Below are 25,694 nucleotides of genomic sequence, written 5' to 3' on the forward strand. Positions count from 1 at the left end.
GAGGCTGAGCCAATCAGTGACCACAATACTGATTGATTTGCTCTCCTCTAGTGGCCAACACTACTGTACTATTAATACTTTTACTTGATTTAGACATTTTCTACTTGAAACTTCTTAATAAATTGTAGAATTAGCTTTTTTTTTAATAAAACTCTGCGGTGTGGCAAAGCAGCAATGTTTGAAGCACGACGTGGCGAGGGACAACTTTACTTCATTTAACAAACAATCAATATTTAGACATCTGTCCACGGATTCACAATCGTCCACGTTTCAATCGGGAAACGTCAAATAATCGATCATTTTTCCCACCTCTACCTCGTTATGCGCCAGAGAATAAGAAGAGAGCAAGAAGGATCAATGTTGCTGACTCAGCAACTTTGCTATTTTTAGCGGGTTAATTAGACCCCCTCTAGAAAAAAAAAGCAATTAACAACAGATCTAATTAAGAGACTTAACTCTGACAAGAAAGCAGTAACCGCGAGTGCTGCTGTGGACACTTCCCACGACTGAAAGTGCACAGAGGAGACTGCATCTTGTTTGGAAATTTAAAAAAAAAAAGCAAAAAGAATTGAAGGTTGATTTGTAGTTCTAAACATATTTCTTCTCCTTTTTTTGTTTTTACTCACTTTTTTGCAAAAGGCCAATTATGCAAATTAGAAAATGACACCAAACAGAATGCAGTCCTTTTGGAAACACTGACATTGAGCAAAACTGCATTCTTGATTAATTGCATATAATTTATCATAAAATCTATATGAAAATAGACATTATATAGACGCATAAAAGGGCCTTTAGGTGCTGTGCAGACATCTTGATCCAATAACTGAACAGGCAAGCTTCATTACTTGTTAGGTGTGTAATTTGGCACACTAACCGCGTCAAATCATTTCCCAACTCAATTATTTTCATAGAGAGTCTGATCCTACATGCAGCTAAAATCCCAACAGTGTGTCGCTGTAGAAGACCTTCTCATAGTTGGAGAAGCCGCCCATGACGGCAGGGTCAACAATGCCGCTGAGCATCATGGACAATGGGTTGATGGACAAGGAGCGGTCGCAGGCTTGTTGTTGGACCAGGTTACTCAGCTTTTCATTGGCCATCTCCATGGTCTCGATGGCATTCTGCAGCGGACTGATCTCTTCCTGCAAAGAGAAGGTTGTTTATCAGAATGAAGAAGAGTTAGATTAATGCTAGGCTTTGAATAGAAAAAACATAACAGCGCTGCTTCTTACCACTGAGACAGATTTGACTTCAAACCATTTCAGAATCCCTGGGAAGTGATAGGCAGTAAAATAAGTGCTTCTCTCAATCCACATGGTCTGCAGGGATCCATTCATGACAAGAAAATATAAAGAAAATTGAGTTACAGCCACATAACACAAGGATGCTTATACATTTGGAGGAATTTATGGTGGTGAGATTACAGATATGATCTTTAATCTGTCAAGAATATTAAAAGCCCCTCACTGCAAACTCATTGTCTGGATCCTTTTCACCCTTTCTGAAGGGCCGAGAGTACTGGAATTGGTCCACTTCATTGGTTCGGTAATAACTGCAAGAAAAAATAATTTGTGAGTCTGGCTGATAGAATTATAAATCTCAGGATGTCTGATGGTTCTGTTATTCACTTTAATATTTGCTCTGGAACCCCCTTGTCTTTAAACTGCTGTGGGACAACAAGCACCGGCTTGACTGTAAAGCACTGGATGTCTAAAGTTCAGATAAGGATAAAGAAAAGAAATACTCTGATGGAGAAGTTAAATCAAACTATTTTTTTTCTTCTTAATTTGGTGACTGTGTGAATGTAAGTTTGCATCCACAGAATTGAGAAGTTTGATGGCAATTCATATCTTTTCAGTTTCCCCCACATCAACATATGAGATAACGTGTACTTTACGAAACAATCCTAAGAACAATACAGTGGCACAATGATCACTTCTCAAGATTCCATTTTGCCAAAATGTTGCCAGAAATGTTCCCTAGTTTTTGTATACCGTAATTTCCGGACTATAAGCCGCACCAGCTAAATTTAGGGGAAAATACAGATTGCTCCATATATAAGCCGCACCCGACTATAAGCCGCAGGGTTTTGATGTGTAATTAGCGTAGTATATAGGGGTTCCTGCTACCACGGAGGGGATTGTCGGGACAGAGATGACTGTTTGGGAGCGCAAAGCGTCCCATTTATTAACAATAAATCTTTCAATCATTCAATCAAACTTTCACATCTTTGACATGGCGAACAGCATTCGTGCAGAGTACAAATAATACAACGGTGCAAAGTAAAACGAAGTGCTCGCATGTACGTTATCAAAATAACCAGCCTACCGGTATATGAAAAGTCAGTCTTTAATCATTGTGTCATCGTCTTCCTCCTGCGTACTAAAACCACCCAAATCCTCTTCGTCGGTGTCGGAGAAGAACAGGCCGTAAATAAGCCGCACCCTTGTATAAGCCGCAGGGACCAGAACGAGGGGAAAAAGTAGCGGCTTATAGTCCGGAAATTACGGTACCTTTTTGCTTATGGTATGACAAAACATTGCGCCGGCCGAACAAACTAGGGCATTACCTGTGATTATGTGATATGATTGTTCAGTTTGAAGGGTTTTCTTGGTATATTACTATGGTTTATCTATGAAAATCAACCTCATTCTTGCCAATTAAAAAAAAAGAAAATATTGTTTTGCTGTGTAATTGCATCATGTTACCACCAGATGACATCAAAAAACAATGCACAATTTTCAGAGCTTTGATGAGCTTAAACTGCCATTAAACGGCTGAAATGCAATAGAAATGATCTTTACTTCTGTGAACAAACTCAACCATGTCTTTCCCTCTCATTCTAACTCAGTAAGCACTGTAAAAATAATATATTTGTCTAATTGTCTACTGCAGCAAAATGAAAGTTGTCATGAATGATTGATTTATTCAAAGCTGTAGTTACCCAACTTCAAATATTCCACTCTCAACTTATTTTTTTAGAAATATTGCATGTTTTACATTTTCCCATTATAAAGAAAGTTATTTTTGACAAAAGCCCATAAAACATGGCACGACACCACTAAGGGGAGTTAATAAAGAATGCATCACTAGAAGAAAAACTTGTCATAAAGTACGAAGGTGGTGTCCTTGGGGCTCTCTTTTGCAGTCTTCAATAAAAAGGTCAAAGAGAATTTTACCTTTTTAATTCATTATTTTTAGATATTTTGCTGCATGTAAAACTATAATTATCGCCTATAAAATATATTTTGTGTTACTATTTTTGATCTCTATGACAGTCTGTTTGGATTTACATGATTTTTTTTATGGGAACACCATTTGGTTTTCGTCAAACTTTTTGGAACGGATTACAAAAAAAATATTGGAAAGGATTACAAACAAAATACTAGCGTATTTAAAAAGAAAATAAAAAAACTAACATTTTGTCTTGCCCTAAAAAGTGTTTTACAAAACTTCATACCAATTTACAACACATCCAGCTCAAAATGTAATGTTCCAAAAATAAGGAGGTGATTGGAGGATATATTAAAATAAGGAGGTAATTGGAGGATACATTAAAATAAGGAGGTGATTGGAGGATATATTAAAATAAGGAGGTAATTGGAGGATACATTAAAATAAGGAGGTGATTGGAGGATACATTAAAATAAGGAGGTAATTGGAGGATACATTAAAATAAAGAGGTGATTGGAGGATACATTAAAATAAGGAGGTAATCGGAGGATACATTAAAATAAGGAGGTGATTGGAGGATACATTAAAATAAGGAGGTGATTGGAGGATACATTAAAATAAGGAGGTGATTGGAGGATACGTTGTGCGGGAGAGTTGCTGATGTTGTCTCCAGGAGGCGCTGTGCTGGTCATCCGAGCAGCATTTGGGAACTGAGAGAGCAGCTTTAAACTGAAGTCTTCAAGCCACTCGTACTCTTTGCCTCTGTATATGAACATCTTGTTCTGGAACACAAAATGTCAATTTTGAACATAATCACATACATTGAACTACGGTAGTATCCCTTCTTGTATCTGGAGTTGTGTCAAACAAGTTTCTTGAATGTGTCAAAAAAATGATTGTTTTTTTGTTGCTTATTAAAAGAATAAACCAAGATATTGTCTCACCTTGTTAAGAGATTAAAATACATTATTTTTAGTGTGTTTGTGCAAAAGCTTCAATATAGTAAGTTGTTGTTACTTTGCTATTGCACCATCAAAAAGGTGTTGACATAAAAATAGCATTACTGCATATCTTTACAAATGTTTCAGAGAGCTAGTTCATTGGAAAAGGAGATTTACTTCATTTAATGAAATAAGCAGTCAGTTCTTACCCTGAGGAAAGAAGGGAATCCAAGACCATAATAGCCCACTGCAAAGTATTCTGGTTGTGGTCGCATGGCATTCATTATTTGTTCATAGAACTCTGCTTGTTTTTTCTGCAAGAGATTTAAACAAAATGTTGACATAGTATCTGTTGCTGTCTATCATTGGTATGTGTTGACAGAATAAAATGATTTACAACCGGTTACTGTCGATAACGATTATGAAAACAACACAGTTACATGCGATTCATTTTGCTTGTTATACAAACACACAGCAGGGGGCCTATTACAGTTAAGTACTAAACATGAGAAGTTTGCAACCTAGTTTTTCAAGATACATTTAAATTCAACTTGCATTTGTAGACAAACACACATTTATCTTTTTTTTTTTTTTTTAAACTAATTGCACTCAGCCTTTGGCAGCTTGACACATTTCTGCTCTCATTCATTAAGCATATTTTACAGCACATGAGAGAACATTTGAAATGTATCTTTACTTTTTGGGATGTTGCGTGAAATAATCCTTTGGTGTGCTGCTATTTAGTTCAGGGTTGAATTATAAAGCGCATGCTTCTTACCAGCAGCTGGCTGAGCTCCATGAAGTCAAACATGTGGCTCTCGTGCATCTTGGCCAGCTGCTTGCCGAGCTCAATGGCCTTCTCCCACATCTAAGATCATGTGCATAAGTCAGTTCAAAGGAGGCATAAACACAAGCGCACCACGCAGAGCTTTGCAGGGTTTCCCCTACATATAATTGCCACAGCAAATAAAAGCCGCCACACCTTCAAAAATGTTTTTTTTTTTTTAACGTGAAAACAAATGAAAGTAGCATTCAGAAGAAGTCACACAAAGTCCGCCCCTATTTTTTTACTCTTATTGCCAATCTTATGCTAACATAAACTCAATTCCATCACATGTCTATCTTTGTCTTTTACTCTAAGACACAACAATAATTCCTCATTCTACGCCAATCACCTTCCAGGCATGGTACGGAGACAAACATGGGAACTCTGAACATTACCACACAAAAACACTAACATCAACACCAGCAGGTTGTGATACTATCCCCCCTTTTTAAAGTCCTTTGACAACAAAATCTCTTAAGTGGACTGGTCGCCGCCTGAGGTCCGGTGCTCTTTTTAACTATTATTGCCAATCGTAACTTTCACGACCATGGGAACTACGCACATATAAAAACAAACACAAACATCAACACCAGCAGGTCCAGTGTTTCCCACACATTCATTTATTTGTGGCGGTCCTTTCTAGCTTCTCAAGCAAATCATATAGTTGATGTAGATGCCCATATAGGCTGTTCACATTTGCTTTACAAAAGGGAAGTGTAGGATACTTCTCTTGTTGCCTTATTTGTATTTGACCACTACTGTTTTCTGTTTATTTGTTACTGACTGTGGCAGGACACCTCTGCCTCTGTTTCACTTTATGTTGCTGGTAAATAATATGGCTGTAGTAGTAGGCTAAAGTTAAATTATTTAGTATGCACTAATTAAAGGGGCAGAGCTTTAAGAGACATTTTAGCTTTTATATTTTATAAGATATATTTTTTGTAAGAACCACAATTAATAAATATATTTCAGTGAATAACTTATTGTTCAAATCTGTATATAAATATGTACATAAAGTGTTGTAATTATATTGTAAAATGGATGGATGGATGGACGTTTAAAACAAAACTGTTATTATTAATTAGTCAGTATACATTTTTTGAGCCTTTTCAGAGAAAATCATATCATTGTAGTAAATTATGCAAATTACTCGATGATGTCATGGTGACCACGCCCATAGCCACGCCCCCACCGCCACAGGTATCTTGACAGTTTATGGGAAACACTGAGGTCGTTACAGTAATATAATATATAAATGGATATATTTAACCTATTATTTGCACACTATTGACGAGTGATGCACCCAAAATTTGGCCACTGAAAAAAGACGGTCACTGAAAAAGCACTGCCGAAAGCGGATCTTGTGATGACGTAAGCAACTCGCACAGGATTGTCTGGAGCGGAAGCAGCATGCCTGCAATGTGGACGTGATTTAATATATCCAAGATATACCTGCGGACAGCGAGTTACAAAATGTGCAAATATTAAGAGGACAGTGACAGCCTCTAAGGAGAGAAAATGCAGTTGTTGTCACCCCCAATTTCCAAGCATCTTTCTGAGGACTGCTTGCAATAATTCATTCGAGACCTGAGCAAAAATGGGAATACACACCTTGCCTTTGTCCAGGTAACATATGATCTCCTGGAAGAGCCGTTCTTTCAGTTCCTGTTGCGTCCACACATGCTTTCCGTCTCGAGGGATCAGGTGAGCTGCACAGGCTTTATCAGACCACTGGCTCAGAATGAACAGCAAGTGTAAATAAAAGGCAGCATCCTAGCATGTCAAAAGTAACATTTGAGTGTGTTGCGGACCTCCAGTAATTCAGCATGTAGCAGCAGAGTGTAGGCAGCCTCTGTGTAGTTCTCACAGTCCAGGTGTAAATCCCGCAGCTTGTACAAGTACCTGGTCATGACAAACACATGAGTAACGCACATTCAGTACAACATTCAGATGCCTGACTCACCGGATATAAATGTCCTCCCTCTTCTTTTCCTTGTAGAAGTTCTAAAGTGGAGAATACATTAGTTACATGTCTCAGATGTCTGTTTGAAGGTATAATTGATTGACTACAAACACAAATGGTGTAGTGAGCATATAGGAACAGGACGTACCAACACATTGACAGTACAGCTCATTCGATGCTCAGGACTTTCATCATGTGTGATGGTGCGGTATGCCAGAAGATTTTCCAGCAGGCTGCTCAGCAGCAGTGCCAGCTCCTCACCTGACTGAGACAGATATCTGTGGCGTCTGCAGTGCTCCAGTAACCTGCAGGTACAAACACTCTTTCACCACACAGTCTCCATCTGTAAAGGAGTTGGTCAAAGCTGTTCTCCAGCTGACAAAGCAATTCATTATTTAACATTCCCAGTTATTCTCAAAATAAGGCAATTGGCTGAAGTTTCTAACTAATTCTATGTCAATTAACGTATCATTTGCTCCAAAAATTCAACGTTTGTATATCAGGAGAAAGGAAGGCTAAGAATTACGTCTTTTCCAGCAGGACTTTGTATTGTTCGTCTCCTCGTCCTCCTTCAACCTCTTGATCCAGTTTTGTTATGAGTTCATTTTCAAACTGAAAAGAAAAACATGGTATTATGCTATAGTAATTATGTTTTCTTGAATCTGGGTAAATATTTTTGTTTTCTGTACTTCTCTGAACTAAATCAACACAATGATCTTTTGATTGATGATTGTAGGTCTACATATTCAAGTGTCAGTCACTTGACGCATCCTGAACCCATACAGTTTGACTATTTCTAACTTTAAACATTATTTTCCTAAATAGATTGTATAGGAAAGAGCTGCCAGGCAAAAACAAAAAAGGCTTACAATAAAATACAGCACAAATGATGCGTCAAACAACTGTGGTAGTGCAACAAAACACCACAGTGCATTACATTGGGGATTGTACCGTTTCAAATGTGCGCCCAGGGCTGAAATTGTGCTCACACTGCATCATATCGAAGAAAATGGGAATGGTGGCCTTCCTCAGCTCTGGCTCAGGCACAAGAGTGACCTCCAAAATGGGTCCGACCATGGCTGGGATGAACTTCATTTTATGGGGGCCTGCAAGACAACAAAGGATTACCACTCAGAAGGATAACAGTGTGATTTGAGAAGGCAATAAACTGCATCTTCATCCACCAACAAGCATAGGACAATCTGATAATGCAGCAAACAAAAGAGCACAGCGAAACAGAACAATAACAAATGTTGCCTGCATTACTGGCTGGAATAAAATGAGCATTTTCACAAACATGTATGATTAACAACACTGAGGTGGTCCTAAATACTCACCAAGATTGTGCCACATGTCTCTCATCTTGAAACCCACTGCTTTCCTCATATCGCCATATCTGTAGCAAATGTCAATCAGTTAAAGGAGCTGTTTGCAATTTCATCATGGTTACATTTTTCAAACCAAAAAATACAAGACGTATTGCTTGGATTTGAATGAGTCTGTTCTCAATGAGTACTTTGTGCCTGTAGGAGCCTACATGATGTTGAAGTTTATTTACATTTTATGGAAGGTGATTTATATTTATTCAGCCAAAAGGGGACTATTTACTTTATTTAAATAATACAAAAATGTATATATTGCATGCTTGGAAAAATTATAAGGTACACTTTATTTGTAATTATTACATTTGTCTGAATAATTTGATGACGTACTATTTTATACTGCATTAATACGGTGATGATTACGTAACTGTTTAATTGCATATATGGCGGAAGGATCTGTGTGGTAATATGGTTTGGACACAATGTATTATGGGTAATGGCAGTCAGGTATGGTGGAATCCAGCCACACAGTTTTTTGACCTTACTCTTACTTTTTCTAAGTCTTTTTAACTGTAACAAACTTGCTTCATTTTGCCATTCATTTGTTCCCACGTCGTTATTGTTTTACGTTTTTGAATGATTGAGTTCACAAGTAAATGATACAAAACGAAGAGGAGTTTTGTTTGTTGCCGCAGCAAGCGGAGCAGGAGAAAGTAGAGGAGCGTCAAGCTAAGGCTTCATTAGGAAACTACAATAGTGGATGGACAACATTTCGATTGTGTTGTGCATGTAATCTCCACTAATTGAGGGTTAAGTCGAGCAGTGCTAGCAAATGAGCTTAAAGCCAGGGGCTGTCAACTTTGTGTCCTTAAGGTGTCAAGGAGTGAGTGAGCTTTACACAACTTAGTATCGCACAGCAAAACTAGCTGGCATGAGTTACAAAAATGAATACAAAGATCTTACTTGTTCAAGATCTTGTTGCGTTTCTCTTGGGAGAAAGATTCCAGTTGAAGTGTCTTATGAGTGAGGAATGCCACCGTCAGATGAAAGTAGTTATTCCAAAGCTGTGAAATTTAAAATCATTGTCACAAAATGAACATGATGTTTGAATGCAAACCAAGCAACATTGTCAAAGGCAAAACACACCTGTAGTTGAAAATGTGCCTGGTCTAAAAAATACATGTTGAGGACATCAGAGTACTGGCTGATGGCCCTCAGAAAGACCTGCATCTGGACCAGGTTCATGATCATCCAGTCAGCAGGAAAGACTTTCCCCATGAGGTCCTTAAACATGATGAATGTCTCCATGAGGAAGTCCTGAGATAAAAGCAAAATCATTCTAAGTGTGCTACGATCTGAGAAATATGTTAGATCCAAAAGTTGGCATTGGTGCCTGTCAAGGAGCAATCATGTTTTGATGGTTTACTGTGATAAAGACGCACGGGCATCCTCTTCACGACATTGCTATGAACATTTTGACTATCTAGAAAGGTGGAGCAAATGGCCTGGAATAAAGTCTTTTAATGTGCAGTTGTTTCAGTGACGCCTGATTTGCACAGGATGCGTGACGGCTCCGACCGTTTTTGTTCAAGTTAATGTGTCCATTTCCACCGCCATGGCGTTGTCGTTCCGGATCCATGCGATAAATATACTCAAAGCTTCTATTTTTGCCAGTCGCTGCAACTCGCTGGATCAATACAGCTAAAATTTGCCTGTGTTGGACAAAATAAATTATCCGTTTTTATTTCCAAGGCAAATTGTATTTTACACTCTGAAACGTCCTGATGGGCGGGGACAGACATGAAGTAAACTTGTCAAAGGTTTTCAGACGGAATTTCACACTGCTGACCCAAATCCTGATTCTGGAGGTCCAAAATTAAAGAATACTATACAGGCATATCCCTAGCAGCTATGTGCGCATGTGTCAAATGCAGGGTGATAGTGGGGTCGGGGAAGCAGGAGCGGGGTTCGTGGGAGTTGTGTGTGTGTGTGTGTGTGTGTGTGTGTGTGTGTGTGTGTGTGTGTGTGTGTGTGTGTGTGTGTGTGTACAACGCTTGCTAGGTAAGGTGTTGCAGTTGTGTTGTTGCTTGAAAAAAACAAAAAGGTGTCGTTCTGCAAGGCAAAACTTTTTCACGAGTGAAGTCAAGTCAATGCCGTCACAGACGTGCCCATTTGTGAGTATTGATGGACAGCAAAGCTGCAGTGTTTACTTAATCACATGATTATGCGTGGATTTGCAATATCTTATTAAAGTCTACACTATTTCGCTGCTCGGCGCAGCCGCAACAGAACGGCGGTGGTGATTGTCGACGGCTGATGGCGGTTACGTTTTGCTGGCGTTCTGCATCCTGTGGAAGTCAGCGGTAAGAGCTGTAGTTGTAGCTCACGAGCAGAATACTTACCACAATGTCCTGTCTGGTTTTAAAGGTGCTGATATAGTGTGCATAATGCATGTCGTCCATCTGCTTCAGGATAGCCGTCATGCAGGCTAAATAGTGACCCTGCCAAAGAGATATTACTGAAATTAATTCACAGCAAAGCACCAACACATAACATTTAAGGCACCTGTTGTATTTTGTATTCTGGCAAATGTAAACCATTTAAATATGTTGTTCCCTTTCCCTTTGTTTTCCTTCCAGCAAATACAGATAAAACAAAAAAAAATGTAATATTGTGCAAAGGTTGGTGTATTCCAGTAATAGATTTACAAAGTGAAACTAATATATGAAATAGCTCATAAAATGCAACTCAAGATATTTCAAGCCTTCTTTTGATACAATGCTGATGATTGTGGCTTACAGCTCATTAAAACCAGGAATTGAAAATCTCAGAACATTTTATTATCATTATCAAAAACATAAGAAATAAAGGCTTAACATATCCCACTTTGCATGTAATAAGTTTGTCACATATTAGTTTCACATTTGACGTTCAGTTGCTGATATGAATGGACTTTTACACAATAATGTATTTATTTTTGTTTTGCCGGTACAGTTTTGAAATGCTTACATACACTCGTTATGGCTAAGAATGTCATTGATTTAATTTGAAGCTACTTTTTTCCCAGGTGGAATTATACAGTATTTATGATTTTCTATATTCCACACATGACCTTATTGTCTACATACACGGTACTTACAATGAGGAGGGAGGACCTGTCCATGCTGATGACACTGCGATTAACCCTGCGAAGAAGCCGCTCCATTATCAGCTGAACATGCCCTCTGGTTGGACCCTGCAGAGACACATACATATAGGCTTTTTTTGCTAAGGCATATTAGTTAAGCGCAAGTACTAATTTGCCTAGCAGTCAGACAAGAGTGGAAAATAATCATTACAAGATCACAACATAAGCTAGAAACTGTAATTCCCTCTGAAAATGGTGTACTGACAGTAGACGCAGAATATGTGTGTATGTGCAAATGTTTGTCTTTCAGTAGTCAAACAATAGGAAGAAAAGATTGTTTTTACATATTCAACAGCATTAAGGCTGAATTAGAGTAAATATTTGGGGAAAATCCCCACCATGCTGCACTGGCTCTGCAACATTTTTACTATATAGCCATTCACCTTCTATCTGTATATGTATAAACCTTGGCCCTGTATGCATGTCATCTTGTTTTAACAAGATGCTTCTGAAATTGCACTACTTTGATCTGTGTTAATATGACCAATTACCACATCCTTGCGATCCAAAATGTCCAACACCGTGCTAAGCAAGTGGACACAGGCCTCGTAGTCAGGCTTACTGGAGTGATCATCCAGCTGCCCGCTCAGCTGGTCAGCGACGAGAGGCAGCAGCACATCTCGACAATCTGTGGGAACAAAAGGAGAGGAAAAGTGGTCACAGAATGACACATTTCTATTCCCTAGAGGAGATGTGACAAAGTTGTATGTGAGCGCGTTTGCATTCCATTTTGTGTGAAATGCCATTATGTGGCTTCCAGCTTTAAAACTCCTACCTGGCTGCATGAAAAGGTCACTCTCCACTATTTTGCACATGCAGCCCAGCTTCTGACGCACAAGCTGAGAGTCAGGAATGCTCTCGATGAACTTTGAAAGCAGAATGCTGGAAGAAGAAAGTGCGAGCAACCACATGTGTTGTTACATTAGACTCATAACATCTCGTTGACAAAAGTAAACTCATCTGCTTGGAAATAAAAATATGTAATTTCTAGCAGTGCAACCCCTCTAGAGAATTACCTTAGTTCCACAGGATCAAACACAGATTGGATGTCATTAATAATGCTGGGGAGGTATTTCAATATTGCCCCCTGAAAAACAATGAGTCGTTGTGATCAAGTCATAGCACGATAATATAAACAGTAAACTATGAAGGACTTCATTAAGTACAGCTTTTCCTCAACTTGCTGACAATGATATTGTGCATATAACTTGTAAAACCATTTAATAACTTGATAAATCATATTTTATGACTGCATTTAATGTAAGCTACTTTCTCCCTGCATGCATAGTGAAATACGTTCTAGCTTTTAATTGAAGGTTGGATGAGTGGAAAAAAACCTGTCAATTACATATCTGACCTTTATTTTCACTCCCTCATCAAGTGGTCTGTCCATGAGAGCGTTGAATGACAGGAAAAGAGAGCGAATTGAGTTGAAGAAGGCGTCCCCGTCTTCACTGTTGCCATAGAACCTGCCAAGACGGACTACATCACAAGGTATTCTTACGAGACAAAGTTGGTCATCACCTACCTACCTTAGGTAGAGGATGCGAGACTGGACAATAAACCTGAACAAATACTTAAGAGCCTTCAGTGCTGTATAGAGATTCTCAGTCAAGGCAGACTCCTCTGCATGACCCACATAGTAGTTGAGCACTCGAGTTAGTTTCCTGAAAAAACATGCCTGACTTCAGTTCTGCTGGTAATCACACAATAAAGTATGTGGTGGATAAGATCAGAAGAAAACAGAGTGTGATGTTGCAGACAAATGAAGGTGGGAGAGACTCACATGTACGCCAAAGTAGCACTGAAATGCTTGTTAATGTAGGTTTCAAGGACAGGGTTAAAGTGCTGGAATTTGATGTCGCCAATAAGTGTGATAATGAAAACCTAAAGAAACCAAAGAGATTCTCACATGAACATCCACTCTATGAACAAGTGGTATCTCATCATTGATGTTAAGAACTATAGCAAAAACTAACCAAAGCGTTGAACACCAGAGTGTCATAGGTATCTTTTTCTGAGGTGTCCATCATGATGTTGAACAGAGCATCAAGCGTGTCCTGAAGAAACTGTGAATAAAACAAACGTATTATAAAAGTGGCATCAAATATAAAGTAATATAAAAATGGCACACAAATATATCTAATATCAATATTAAGTGTGACATTTGCAGTGCAGAGCACTCACTTTGACTATCTCCCCCCCTTCGACCTCCATCAGCCTCTGTAAGATCTGCTCAAGATCTTTGGGGTTAGATCTCCAGTTCAACAGGCCGAGTAGATCCACTAAAGATTATTAAAGATGTCAGTTAAAATATAGAAGTATATGGATTAATATACTGTAAAGGGAAAGTTTATTTGTGACAAAAGAGTATCTGTCATTTGGGGAAAGAGTTACAGGGGGCCAGTTAGACCTCGGGGTTGCACAGACTAGTCAACTTTAAGAGCCAGAATGACACTAATCACGTGGTTTTGGCAGTACACAACATTTTATTTTGCATGGATGTGGGAGAAGTAGCCCACGGAGTGCATTTGCAACTCGTTGTGGCTGTGACACAAGGTTCTGCCTGCTACGTGACACAAGTTTCTGCCTGCTACGTGACACAAGTTTCTGCCTGCTACGTGGTCCCTGACAAACAAGCTGTTTGCAATTAAGCGCAGTGCATTACACCACAGTGCTTTTAACATGGCTAAGTAACATAACAATGACCATGGAATCAACTGGCTAAAGTTGTACTCCTTGTTCCGCTCTACCCGTATAATTGCAAAACTGCTGAGATTCGGTAAAATGGAAACATTATTAATTTCTTCAAAGAGCTCTTGAGCATGGAGGTAAAATGTTTGGACAAGCAGTGCAATTGTGGATGTTGACACATTGCCAGTGGAAAGCAGCAGCAGAATTATCAGTCGTATTTGAACGAGCCGTGACGGACACACACTCGGTGGAATTGAGGGCAGGGTGTATGTCAAGTTGATGTTAAAGCTGATTTAAGAGTTGTTGTTGATATTCCTGCCATTGTCTGTGATTTATGTGCACAGCTTGTCTGTTGTCAGTGAATAAACGTAAAACTTTCCCTCCTCCTATGTTTTTATTTATGATGGGGAAAAATATGAATGACATCATCATTGAGTAGTCAACATTAAAAAAATGAGAAGTCGTGCAACCCCTAGTGAGACCAGTATCTAACCAAAAGAGGTGGTAGAGCTGAAGCTGCTTGCATTTTGGTTTGGAGTAACGAGGATGGACAGGATTAGAAACAAGCAGATCAGAGGAACAGCCCACGCAATTATGTCTGGGAGACAAAGTTAGAGCCCAGCCTGAGATGCTTTTGACTATGTGGGAAGGGAGGATTACATAGATAAAACGATGCCAGATACGGGGCTGCAAGGGAGGAGAAGAAGGTGAAGACCAGACAGGAAGTTTCTAGATGCAAGTAGTAGGATTGACAGGGGAAGATGCAAAGGTAGCGACCCCTAATGGGACAAGACAAGTCAAATATATAGGGAGCATAGGTCAGAGTGTTTTTTCCCCCTTGGAATGCAAATGACAGTACCTCTAAAATCATTAAGCATACATTATTAATATCAACCTGTCCACAGCATCAGAGAACAGCTCAATTAATTTGAAGGCAATGTGGCAGACTGTGTCTCTCTATCCATTTTAGACGCTGTTTCATCTCCAAAATGACTTGTGGACGTCAGACATTTGAAATGAATATCCAGGTGATGGTTTTAAACAATATGCCATATTACCATTCTGGGTGAGTTTAGTAGAGCAGGTAAGCGTGGCAATCTGGAAGCTGTCCTTAGTGACAGTGATCACTCCAGAATGGTGGAACTGCTTCCCCATTTGCTTCTCCTTTTCTTCTACTTCAGCCCAGGTCCCTGGCAAGGTCAGATATACTTTTGCATCTTCTGTCTTTTTCACATCCACCTAAGAAATTAATCAAATAGGGGATGAGTCTTAATCCATCCAAATCAATGCATATGAAGTTGTAGATTGGTAGGTCTCATGATAATGAATCTACCCACTGTCAGTGCTGACTGCAATTTACATGTAGTTAGATTAACCTAATACACAAAAAACTGCACTTTAAACTACCTTGTAGACGATAGGTTCATGCCTCCCATCCCTCAGCGTTGTCCCGTCTCCTCTCATAAGTCGGACAAAAGCCATGCCAAAAGGTTTTTCTGATTTGTCCCTCGCTGGAGGATACATAGGAGCATATGATGAGCTCTACTTCCCATGATGGAGGGATTACACGTGGGTGTTTGTCATACAAATAAGTCACAGTGACTCACAGTCCTGAGATGATCTATGTCGAAACATCACCCTCAGGTGACAGCGGCACACGTCTTCAATGGGAATTGTCACCTTGTAGAGAAAAACACTAATTAGATCCGAAAATTAAGATTGGAAAATACATGACCAGATATGAAAAAGATATGTTTTAAAGATGGAGATTATTAGCACATTCTGACTCTTCAAGGTGATTTTATGACACACAGTGGTAGTAATTCTATTTGACAAGCCAATTAAAAAGCAAGGAGTGTCATGCTCAAAGTGACATGACGGCCCATGACTAGTGCTTGAAGATATTTTCACCGACAAATTATTGCGGATAAACAATATTATTCTCAATAGTATTTTCAGACCAAATTAACCACTAATGTAATGATAATGCATAATAATAATATAAGTATACCCTTTCAAATGCAAAAAATGAATTTCTCATATAATTTAAAATTGTAACTGAAATGTAAACTTTTAAATCTCAAAATTAAATAAAACAAATAATTTCAAAGAAAATACTGTCTGTTAGCAAAAGTTTGCAACCAAAAGCAAATGCAATAGGTTGGGTCTGTTAAGGAGGCGGTGGTGCATGCTCAAATACACACAAGCAAAACAATAAATGAGATGACTAAAGAAAGTATTGACAAACAAAATGTAGGCACAGGTCCAGTTGGACATTACTTAACTGACAATCAAGTTAGGACCTTTAAAAAATATGCAGAGTATCAATATAAACACTACAATAAAAGCAGATGTTTAACAGGTCATATGCAAATATAACTTTAGCTTGTCTGGCAGATTGGGAGTGAGGAACACCAACATGACATGACAATATGACAAATGTCGGTCAGAAGTTTGAAATGCTAGCTTATCAACAGCATTAAAGGGCATCATGTCTTTGGCGATGCGGTGATTTGAACCACACTTTTTGTGAACCCACACTAGTTTGGTGTGCACTGACTTTGTTCACGCAGCACCTCAGCGTGTGCGGACTGTCCAGACATCTGCTTTTCAAGTGACAATGCAAGTTTGTCCTGTTTTCTTTTTTTTGCAGGCACAATTGGCAAACTGTCTCCTCAGTGTTGATAGTCCCATCTTGTTTAAAACTGTAATATTGCCACACTGGTGCAGTGGTATTTGGTTTTGTGAACATTTTGTACTGCATTTTTGCAACTGTGTTTGTTACAGGCTAACTTGTTGCACTGTGTGATGCTAGCGACCCCGCCTCTCCACACAAAGACAAAGAAGGAATAACAAAAGTATTCACACCCGTCTTTTTCCCCTGTGGTATAAACACACGCAGCAGCTGAAAGCGTTGCAAAGAGTGAATGCCCGTAAACACGCATGCACATGGCGGGTATCGACGCTGGAAAATTACCCACTTCATTTGTACTTATCGTTCAGTTAATTGACTTATCAGATATCAACCCCAGGCCTACCCATGACAAGCTTACCTTCACAGTTTCATTCCAACAAGGCTGCTTCACTTGGTAGTAAATGACAGACTTGTACTCTGTGATTCCATCGTAACCAGCGCCAGGAAATACTGCTTTCTATGAAATGGGATTTGAAATACATATTAGTACATGTGACAGGAATAAAGAATTTGGGTATGGTAGCATTGATAGAAGCAGCAGATATACTTCTGTAGCTCTTCTTCAGACCTCAAATTTGTTAGGGGTTATAAAATTCCCTGAGATGTAATTACCGCAGTTGGAAGGCATTTGCATTTCACTTTAAAGCAGGGGTCATCAGCATTTTCCAGGCCAAGGACCCCAAAACTGCTGGAGAGTTGGAGCGTGGACCGCCTATTTATACATGTAGTATACAACTGTGTTTCAAATGCCACTGGTCCTAAAAAGATGTTTTTGTGCGATACCCCCCTGTCCCTCCCTGTTGGAGAGACAGATGAATGCAGGTAGTCCTCGGGTTATGAATATGTTGCATTCCTAGAAGTTGACTTTTATTGTAAGTCGGATCTCATAGCTAAAATAAATATAATTTTACTCCTAAGTTACCGTATTTTTCGGAGTATAAGTCGCTCCGGAGTATAAGTCGCACCGGCCGAAAATGCATAATAAAGAAGGAAAAAAACATATATAAGTAGCACTGGAGTATAAGTTGCATTTTTTGGGGAAATGTATTTGATAAAAGCCAACACCAAGAATAGACATTTGAAAGGCAATTTAAAATGTCTAAAGAATAGTGAACAACAGGCTGAATAAGTGTACGTTATATGAGGCATAAATAACCAACTGCTATGTTAACGTAACATATTATGGTAAGAGTCATTCAAATAACTATAACATATAGAACATGCTATACGTGTACCAAACAATCTGTCACTCCTAATCGCTCAATCCCATGAAATCTTATACATCTAGTCTCTTACGGGAATGAGATCAATAATATTATTTGATATTTTACGCTAATGTGTTAATCATTTCACACATAAGTCGCTCCTGAGTGTAAGTCGCACCCCTGGCCAAAATATGGAAAAAACTGCGACTTATAGTCCGAAAAATACGGTACTCAGTGAACACAAAACACATGAAGGACATTTAAAATACACAAACAAAAATATAAAATACAATAATTAAATGAAACTATAATAAAAAGAGGACAATAATTTTCATTCAACTTTGTCACATTAGTCGGGTCTACTGTACTTCCTTTATCTTATATTGCTGTCTTTTGTACCTTCTTAAAATATTCTGTCAGGATAGTCAGGAAGGATAAGCTTCTCATCTCCTCCCAGATCTTGTAATGGACCAAATCAATGACCACTCTAGCTTTCATGATCATTAATACTATTTGTCCTTACAGACAATCACTTTTGCGATAGTCAAGAAATAAGGAATTAATGCGTGACTGGCCCTTTATCTTCTCTGAGGTTTTATGTTGCTCATTTTAACTTCTGTGTCACAGTACTGCATAGGAGACATAAAGTCTGTAAAGTGAATTAAAAAGCGGCGTTACTGTAGTGTCAGTATAGTAACTGTGTGAGCTGTCGGACTCAAGTCCCACGTAGCATTGTGGCACATACACACTTATGTCACAAAGGACTTCCATTTTGGAGTTCTGGAGTGAATCTTTTGTCAATGGCCCATTCATCTGTTCACTAAAGTGTGTTGGATTCATTATCATGTGTATTTAAAGACATTCAAATGTGGGGGAAAAAATTGCTGTTTCAATATGAAAAAGTTATATTTAAAAAAAAAAAAGGCTAATCAATAGGGGTGTAACGGTACGTGTATTTGTATTGAACCGTTTCGGTTCGGGGCTTTCGATTCGGTTCGGAGATGTACCGAACGAGTTTCCACACGAACATATTAAGTAGCCGCCTCCGCTTCCTTCTGCCTCTGTCTCTGTCAGTAATCTACAGAGCACCCAGCATTGTCCCACCCACACAACCATCTGATTGGTTACAAACACAGCGGTAACAGCCAATCAGCAGTGCGTATTCAGAGCGCATGTAGTCAGTGCTTAGTGTTTAGCAGGTAAGCATCAGGCAGCGGACTCTCCCCAAATGATAATAAACACCTCCCAGTCAACTACTAGTAACATCACTATGAGCCCGTTGACCTTCTAGAAATATAAAAGGCAGCTCAGCTCGCTCGCAGTCCTGGCTTGAGGTGAAGGCTAATTCGCTTTTAGCATAACGTTAGCTCAGAGGCTGACTGGCTTAGCTTCCGCCAGCTTAGAAATAAATGTACTTCGCTTGTTAAGAGGGCCAAGTCTGATTTTTACCTGCATGAATGCAAAAAACATACAAATGATCCCAAAAAGTTTTGGCAAACCATAAAAGCTTCTTTAAATCATGTGACAACAAATGACTTTCCAAGTCCTTTAATTACTCAATCTGGTACTTTGTCTGATAAGACAACTATATCAAATTGTTTTAATGAGTATTTTGTTTCTGCCGGATCCTTGTTTGAGTCGTTGAATCCTCAATTGTCAAATGTTGGTTTAACTAATGTTAATATACCAAATACACCACAGGCTGTAAATAGACGCAGCACCTGCACTTTTGAGTTCACACCTGTATCAATATCTGAGGTACACAGTGCACTAAAGAGCCTGGACACAACTAAAGCAGCAGGACCTGACCAAATTGAACCCTTTTTCTTAAAATTGGCTGCTGATTTTGTTGCTGAGCCTCTCTCGCATATTTTTAACCTAAGTCTAACAAGTAAAAGCATTCCAAAAATCTGGAAATCGGCCTTTGTTCTTCCCCTGCTAAAAGGGGGTGAACCCACAAATATAAATAATTACAGACCAATTTCTAAATTATGCATTTTAGCAAAATTGTTTGAGAAGATCATCAGTAACCAGCTAGAGGATTTTTAGAATCAAACAATATTTTATCTCCATTTCAATCTGGTTTTAGAAAACAGCATAGCACTATTACAGCTGCTCTTAAGGTCTTCAATGATTTAATCGAGGCTGTAGACGGCAAGAAATATTGTGTCGCCCTATTTATTGATTTGTCAAAAGCATTTGACACAGTAGACCACAGTCTGTTCATTCAAGTCCTTCATCATGTTGGATTATCTAAAAATGCAGCTGCTTGGTTCACAGACTATCTCTCCAGCAGAACAAAATGTGTACAGGTGGCTGGGACCACCTCTTCACAGACTATCTCTCCAGCAGAACACAAGGTGTACAGGTGTCTGGGACCACCTCTTCACAGACTATCTCTCCAGCAGAACACAATGTGTACAGGTGTCTGGGACCACATCTTCACAGACTATCTCTCCAGCAGAACACAATGTGTACAGGTGGCTGGGACCACCTCTTCATTACTGGACATTACCAAAGGCGTTCCACAAGGCTCAGTGCTGGGGCCCATTTTATTTTCTATCTACATAAATAATCTTTGTAATAATTTGTCAAATGCAATGTACCATTTTTATGCAGACGACACCATTATTTATTGCTGTTCAACCTCCATCACTCAGGCTTTTGAGTTTTTACAAGCTGCTTTTGATGTCATCCAGACTCGCTTATTTGATCTTAAATTGGTTTTAAATACAGATAAAAGCAAGGTAATGGTTTTCTCTCATTCAAGGGTGCTACTGGAAAATATTCCAAATATTGTAACATCAAATGGAAACCCTATAGAGCAAGTCTTAAATTACAAGTACTTGGGTTTTACTCTTGATCAGGAGCTTTCATTTAAAGCCCATATTAACAACTTGGTCTCTAAGCTTAGGGTAAAGCTTGGTTTCTTTTTTAGAAATAAAAACTGCTTCTCTCTTAAAGTCAGAAAGAAATTGGTGACAGCAACTATCTTGCCTGTAATTGATTATGGAGATGTGCTTTATTTTAGTGCTTCATCTAAATGCCTCCAGTCCTTGGACACTGTTTTTCATTCAGCACTAAGATTTGTTACTGGCTGTCGTAGTCTCACCCACCATTGTCAACTGTATATGAAGTCAGACTTATCTTCATTGAGTGCACACAGATACACACATTGGCTGACTTTAATTTATAAGGCTCTTTTAGGTTTAATACCTCCATACTTGTGTACTCTGTTACAAAGAAAAAGCAGCTCTTACGCATTACGTTCTAACAATTTGTATGTTTTAACTGTTCCTCATGTACGGACTGAATTTGGCAAAAGAGCTTTTGGCATTGCTGCTCCTATGGCATGGAATGAATTGCAGACGAAACTGAAACTTACAGAACTACTTCCATTTGGAGCCTTCCGTTCTGTCCTGAGGGACAAACAGCGAGAGACGTTTGCACAGTGCCTGTGTTTTTAAAGATGTAAATCTCTGTTGTTTTACACTTCTCTTATGTATTTTAAAATGTATGTCTTAATGTATTTATTTTGAAACTGCTCTGTGACATGTGCTGTTGACCTCTTGGCCAGGTCACCCTTGTGAAAGAGATCTTGATCTCAATGGGTTTTCTTATCTGGTTAAATAAAGGTTCTAATATTGCGGTGTGTGTGTGTGTGTGTGTGTGTGTGTGTATTACGGACAGCAAAGCCCTGTCTGTCTGTTATTTCACTTTACCTTTTTCTGTGTTGATTGAGCTGTGTTGAAGCAGCAAAAAAGGACATTATGTTAAATGAAGAGTTTCTGTCTCTGATAGTTGATATAATAATGTAAGTGCATCATTAAGCCTACATGAACTCCACGGTGTTCAGGGATGAATAGTCTCTCCTATTGCTATTGTACCATTTTTTCAGCTATAGTTACATGAATCATTAGTAATGCAGCAGCCTAGTTTTTTGAATGGCAGGGTCCCTGCTATCACATGTTGATAAACATATAACATTTACATCATAAAAATCAACTACAGGCTTCCCAAATGCTGTAATAAATTGTTTAATTAATTAAACTGTTTAATGTTGCACTTTTTATATGTAGAAGAGAAGTTATGTCATTTAATTTAATCTGGGCAACAACTTGAGGCAGTTTAATGTTGATTAACGTGGGCAGAATTATTATAGTGTTCCCAATGTTAAAAGGATAAAGCCATTGTTTACACATTTGGTAAATAAATAACCAAAACATTTATATTTTGTTGTTTTCTCTCTGTACCGAAAATGAATCGAACCGTGACCTCTAAACCGAGGTACGTACCGAACCGAAATTTTTGTGTACCGTTACACCCCTACAAATCAACCAAAGATTCCACAACCTCTCTGCAATACCACCACGTCCCCTTAATTATTGAGGTTACTAGAACAGAAGTTTGCATCCAACAACTTGCCTTGTCCATTTAAACATCACCCCTATTGTAGAGTGAATAGATAGCTTAATACTTTCAAGTGGATTAGTGATTTGAGAAAGCTGTGATTCATGTGTCAAGGACATCATTTGCTTGGCCAAAGTTACCTCCATGGCATTGCCTTCTTCGTCGTGCACACTCAGCATGACCTCTACGTTCTTGGGCGTCTTCTTTTTACCACGGTCAAACTCCCCCTGCAGCAAGGTGACGTAAATGTCGTTCCTCACGTTTCCTGGAGAATCAAGAGCAAAAGATCAGGTAAATGTGCCATGAATGTATGCACCCTTCTTTTTGTGGTCCTGTAGGCCAGTGTGTTTCAACCTTTTTTGAGCCAAGGCACATTTTCTGCGTTGAAAAAATGCAGAGGCACACCACCAGCAGAAATCATTAAAAGACTAAACTCAGTTGACAGTAAAAAGTCGTTGTCACGATTGTTGGATATGACTTGAAAGCATAACCAAGCGTGCATCACTATAACTCTTGTCTCAAAGTAGGTGTACTGTCACCACCTGTCACATCACACCCTGACTTATTTGGACTTTTTTGCTGTTTTCCTGTGTGTAGTGTTTTACTTCTTGTCTTGCGCTCCTATTTTGACAGACAGACAGCAGCTTTATTTTGTCCATTCTTAACATGTACAAGACACATAAGAACTGAAATTACATTTTTGGTAGCTTTTTCTCTTTTTTTGGTATTTTCCTGTAGCAGTTTCATGTCTCCCTTTGAGCGATATTTCCCGCATCTACTTTGTTTTAGCAGTCAAGAATATTTCAGTTGTTTTCATCCTTCTTTGTGGGGACATTGTTGATTGTCATGTCATGTTCGGATGTACATTGTGGACGCCGTCTTTGCTCCACAGTAAGTCTTTGCTGTCGTCCAGCATTCTGTTTTTGTTTACTTTGTAGCCAGTTCAGTTTTAGTTTGGTTCTGCATAGCCTTCCCTAAGCTTCAATGCCTTTTCTTAGGGGCACTCACCTTTTGTTAATTTTTGGTTTAAGCATTAGATACCTTTTTACCTGCACACTGCCTCCCGCTGTTTCCAACATCTACAAAGCAATTAGCTACCTGCTGCCACCTACTTATATGGAAGAGTATTACACGGTTACTCTGCCCAGCTCTAGACAGCACCGACACATCATTTGCAGACTATAATTACTGGTTTGCAAAAAATATTTTTAACCCAAATAGGTGAAATTAGATCATCTCCCACGGCACACCAGACTGTATCTCACCGCACACTAGTGTGCCGCGGCACAGTGGTTGAAAAACACTGCTGTAGGCGATAAGAACAAGTGTCGAGCAACAAAGACTTAAGTCACCTGGGAGGATGATTTCTGGAAAGCCCATTTTCCTGACTATAGCTGTGCTGCGGTCCACAAAGTGAGGGTAGTCCTTTCTGACCTGTGCAAGATCCCCAGGGAGCAGCTTCAGGGTCACAAACAATCCTGCCAACAAACATGAAAAGAAATTCAACAGCAGAAAGTTACACACTGCAGACTCACACACATGATTTATTTGCCTCAAAACAAAAAGGTCACCCTAGAAGGACCCTCTAAAATCACAGGGGATAGAAAGTGTGTGAGTGTTTCACTTTACCCTGGCCCTTGTGATTGACCTCCCTCGTGGCAATGACTTTGTTGAAAACCGCAGTAAGTGGCTCATTCTCTCCTATGACTCGAGATGGGATGAGGGGCGACATGATGAGCTGCCTCTGACGGATGTAGGTCTCCATTGCTATCCTGAAAAAGTGCATCAGGGTGAAAAAGCAGCCGCCAACCTTATGATTGATGACCAACAAAAGGACAGAAGCTGAGAAAATAAAAGGCTTTCTGGAATGTTGTGCTTAGTATTAACTAGGGGTGTAACGGTACACAAAAATGTCGGTTCGGTACGTACCTCGGTTTAGAGGGCACGGTTCGGTTCATTTTCGGTACAGTAAGAAAACAACAAAATGTTAATTTTTTGGTTATTTATTTACCAAATGTGTAAACAATGGCTTTATCCTTTTAACATTGGGAACACTATAATAATTCTGCCCACATTAATCAACATTAAACTGCCTCAAGTTGTTGCTCACATTAAATTAAATGACAAAACTTTTCTTCTACATATAAAAAGTGCAACATTAAACAGTTTCAAGTCAACTCATCATGCTTAATTTATTACAGCATTTGGGAAGCTTGTAGTTGATTTTTATTATGTAAATGTTATATTTTTATCAACATGTGATAGCAGGGACCCTGCCATTCAAAACTAGGCTGCTGCATTACTAATGATTCATGTAACTATAGCTGAAAAAATAGTACAATAGCAATAGGAGAGACTATTCATCCCTGAACACCATGGAGTTCATGTAGGCTTAATGATGCACTTACATTATTATATCAACTATCAGAGACAGAAACTCTGCATTTAACATAATGTCCTTTTTTGCTGCTTCAACACAGCTCAATCAACACAGAAAAAGGTAAAGTGAAATAACAGACAGACAGGGCTTTGCTGTCCGTAACACACACACACACACACACCGCAAACTGAGCAAACGTTACGCTAAAAGCGAATTAGTCTTCACCTCAAGCCAGGACTGCGAGCGAGCTGAACTGCCTTTTATATTTCTAGAAGGTCAACGGGCTCATAGTGATGTTACTAGTAGTTGACTGGGAGGTGTTTATTATCATTTGGGGAGAGTCCGCTGCCTGATGCTTACCTGCTAAACGCTAAGCACTGACTACATGCGCTCTGAATACGCACTGCTGATTGGCTGTTACCGCTCTGTTTGTAACCAATCAGATGGTTGTGTGGGTGTGACAATGCTGGGTGCTGTGTAGAGTCCTGACAGAGACAGAGGCAGAAGGAAGCGGAGGCGGCTACTTAACATGTTCGTGTGGAAACTCGTTCGGTACACCTCCGAACCGAACCGAAACCCCCGTACCGAAACGGTTCAATACAAATGCACGTACCGTTACACCCCTAGTATTAACAATTTGTGAATTCCATCGAATCAATATTTGTTTTAGGAAAGCCAGTCACACACACCACAGCTCTGCATAGTCATAACAAGAAAGGCTTTTTCTTCTAAGAGTTCTAAAAGTTAACGTTTTTCAAGAATTGTATTGCGTAAACCTACAACAAATATTTAAACACTTTCATCATTATTTGGGAAGAGTAAAAGGCACATTGGAAACGTGTCTCCTTGTTTCTAATTGCCCTTTGTTTGATCAAGCATTGTGGACAAAGCAAGTCA

The 25,694-nt window shown here is 39.1% G+C and overlaps 1 protein-coding gene across 3 annotated transcripts in view; it reads right to left on the minus strand.

The window, feature by feature from the left end:
- LOC133652695 (dedicator of cytokinesis protein 5-like) overlaps positions 1–25,694 on the minus strand; it is a 74,310-nt gene that overhangs the window by 8,124 nt on the left and 40,492 nt on the right. For 2 of the 3 annotated variants that reach the window (XM_062051708.1, XM_062051707.1), the window contains exons 12-44: positions 24,047–24,189; positions 23,770–23,895; positions 22,558–22,682; positions 17,161–17,259; positions 15,715–15,787; positions 15,515–15,618; positions 15,166–15,346; positions 13,601–13,698; positions 13,393–13,482; positions 13,200–13,300; positions 12,946–13,080; positions 12,771–12,882; positions 12,430–12,500; positions 12,189–12,295; positions 11,905–12,041; positions 11,366–11,461; positions 10,629–10,727; positions 9,373–9,543; positions 9,190–9,290; positions 8,242–8,300; positions 7,856–8,010; positions 7,431–7,516; positions 7,053–7,209; positions 6,905–6,945; positions 6,753–6,843; positions 6,553–6,672; positions 4,894–4,983; positions 4,325–4,429; positions 3,815–3,956; positions 1,629–1,710; positions 1,468–1,552; positions 1,233–1,319; positions 966–1,142 (exon numbers count right to left, since the gene is read on the minus strand). In XM_062051708.1, the coding sequence (XP_061907692.1) occupies positions 966–1,142; positions 1,233–1,319; positions 1,468–1,552; positions 1,629–1,710; positions 3,815–3,956; positions 4,325–4,429; positions 4,894–4,983; positions 6,553–6,672; positions 6,753–6,843; positions 6,905–6,945; positions 7,053–7,209; positions 7,431–7,516; positions 7,856–8,010; positions 8,242–8,300; positions 9,190–9,290; positions 9,373–9,543; positions 10,629–10,727; positions 11,366–11,461; positions 11,905–12,041; positions 12,189–12,295; positions 12,430–12,500; positions 12,771–12,882; positions 12,946–13,080; positions 13,200–13,300; positions 13,393–13,482; positions 13,601–13,698; positions 15,166–15,346; positions 15,515–15,618; positions 15,715–15,787; positions 17,161–17,259; positions 22,558–22,682; positions 23,770–23,895; positions 24,047–24,189 (3,646 nt within the window). Of the gene's footprint in view, positions 1–965; positions 1,143–1,232; positions 1,320–1,467; positions 1,553–1,628; positions 1,711–3,785; positions 3,957–4,324; positions 4,430–4,893; positions 4,984–6,552; positions 6,673–6,752; positions 6,844–6,904; positions 6,946–7,052; positions 7,210–7,430; positions 7,517–7,855; positions 8,011–8,241; positions 8,301–9,189; positions 9,291–9,372; positions 9,544–10,628; positions 10,728–11,365; positions 11,462–11,904; positions 12,042–12,188; positions 12,296–12,429; positions 12,501–12,770; positions 12,883–12,945; positions 13,081–13,199; positions 13,301–13,392; positions 13,483–13,600; positions 13,699–15,165; positions 15,347–15,514; positions 15,619–15,714; positions 15,788–17,160; positions 17,260–22,557; positions 22,683–23,769; positions 23,896–24,046; positions 24,190–25,694 lie in introns of those variants that run through there. The other variant, XR_009826609.1, reaches the window with a different exon arrangement.

Source organism: Entelurus aequoreus, linkage group LG06 (assembly GCF_033978785.1).
Source record: "Entelurus aequoreus isolate RoL-2023_Sb linkage group LG06, RoL_Eaeq_v1.1, whole genome shotgun sequence".
In the NCBI taxonomy this organism is placed as follows: domain Eukaryota; kingdom Metazoa; phylum Chordata; class Actinopteri; order Syngnathiformes; family Syngnathidae; genus Entelurus; species Entelurus aequoreus.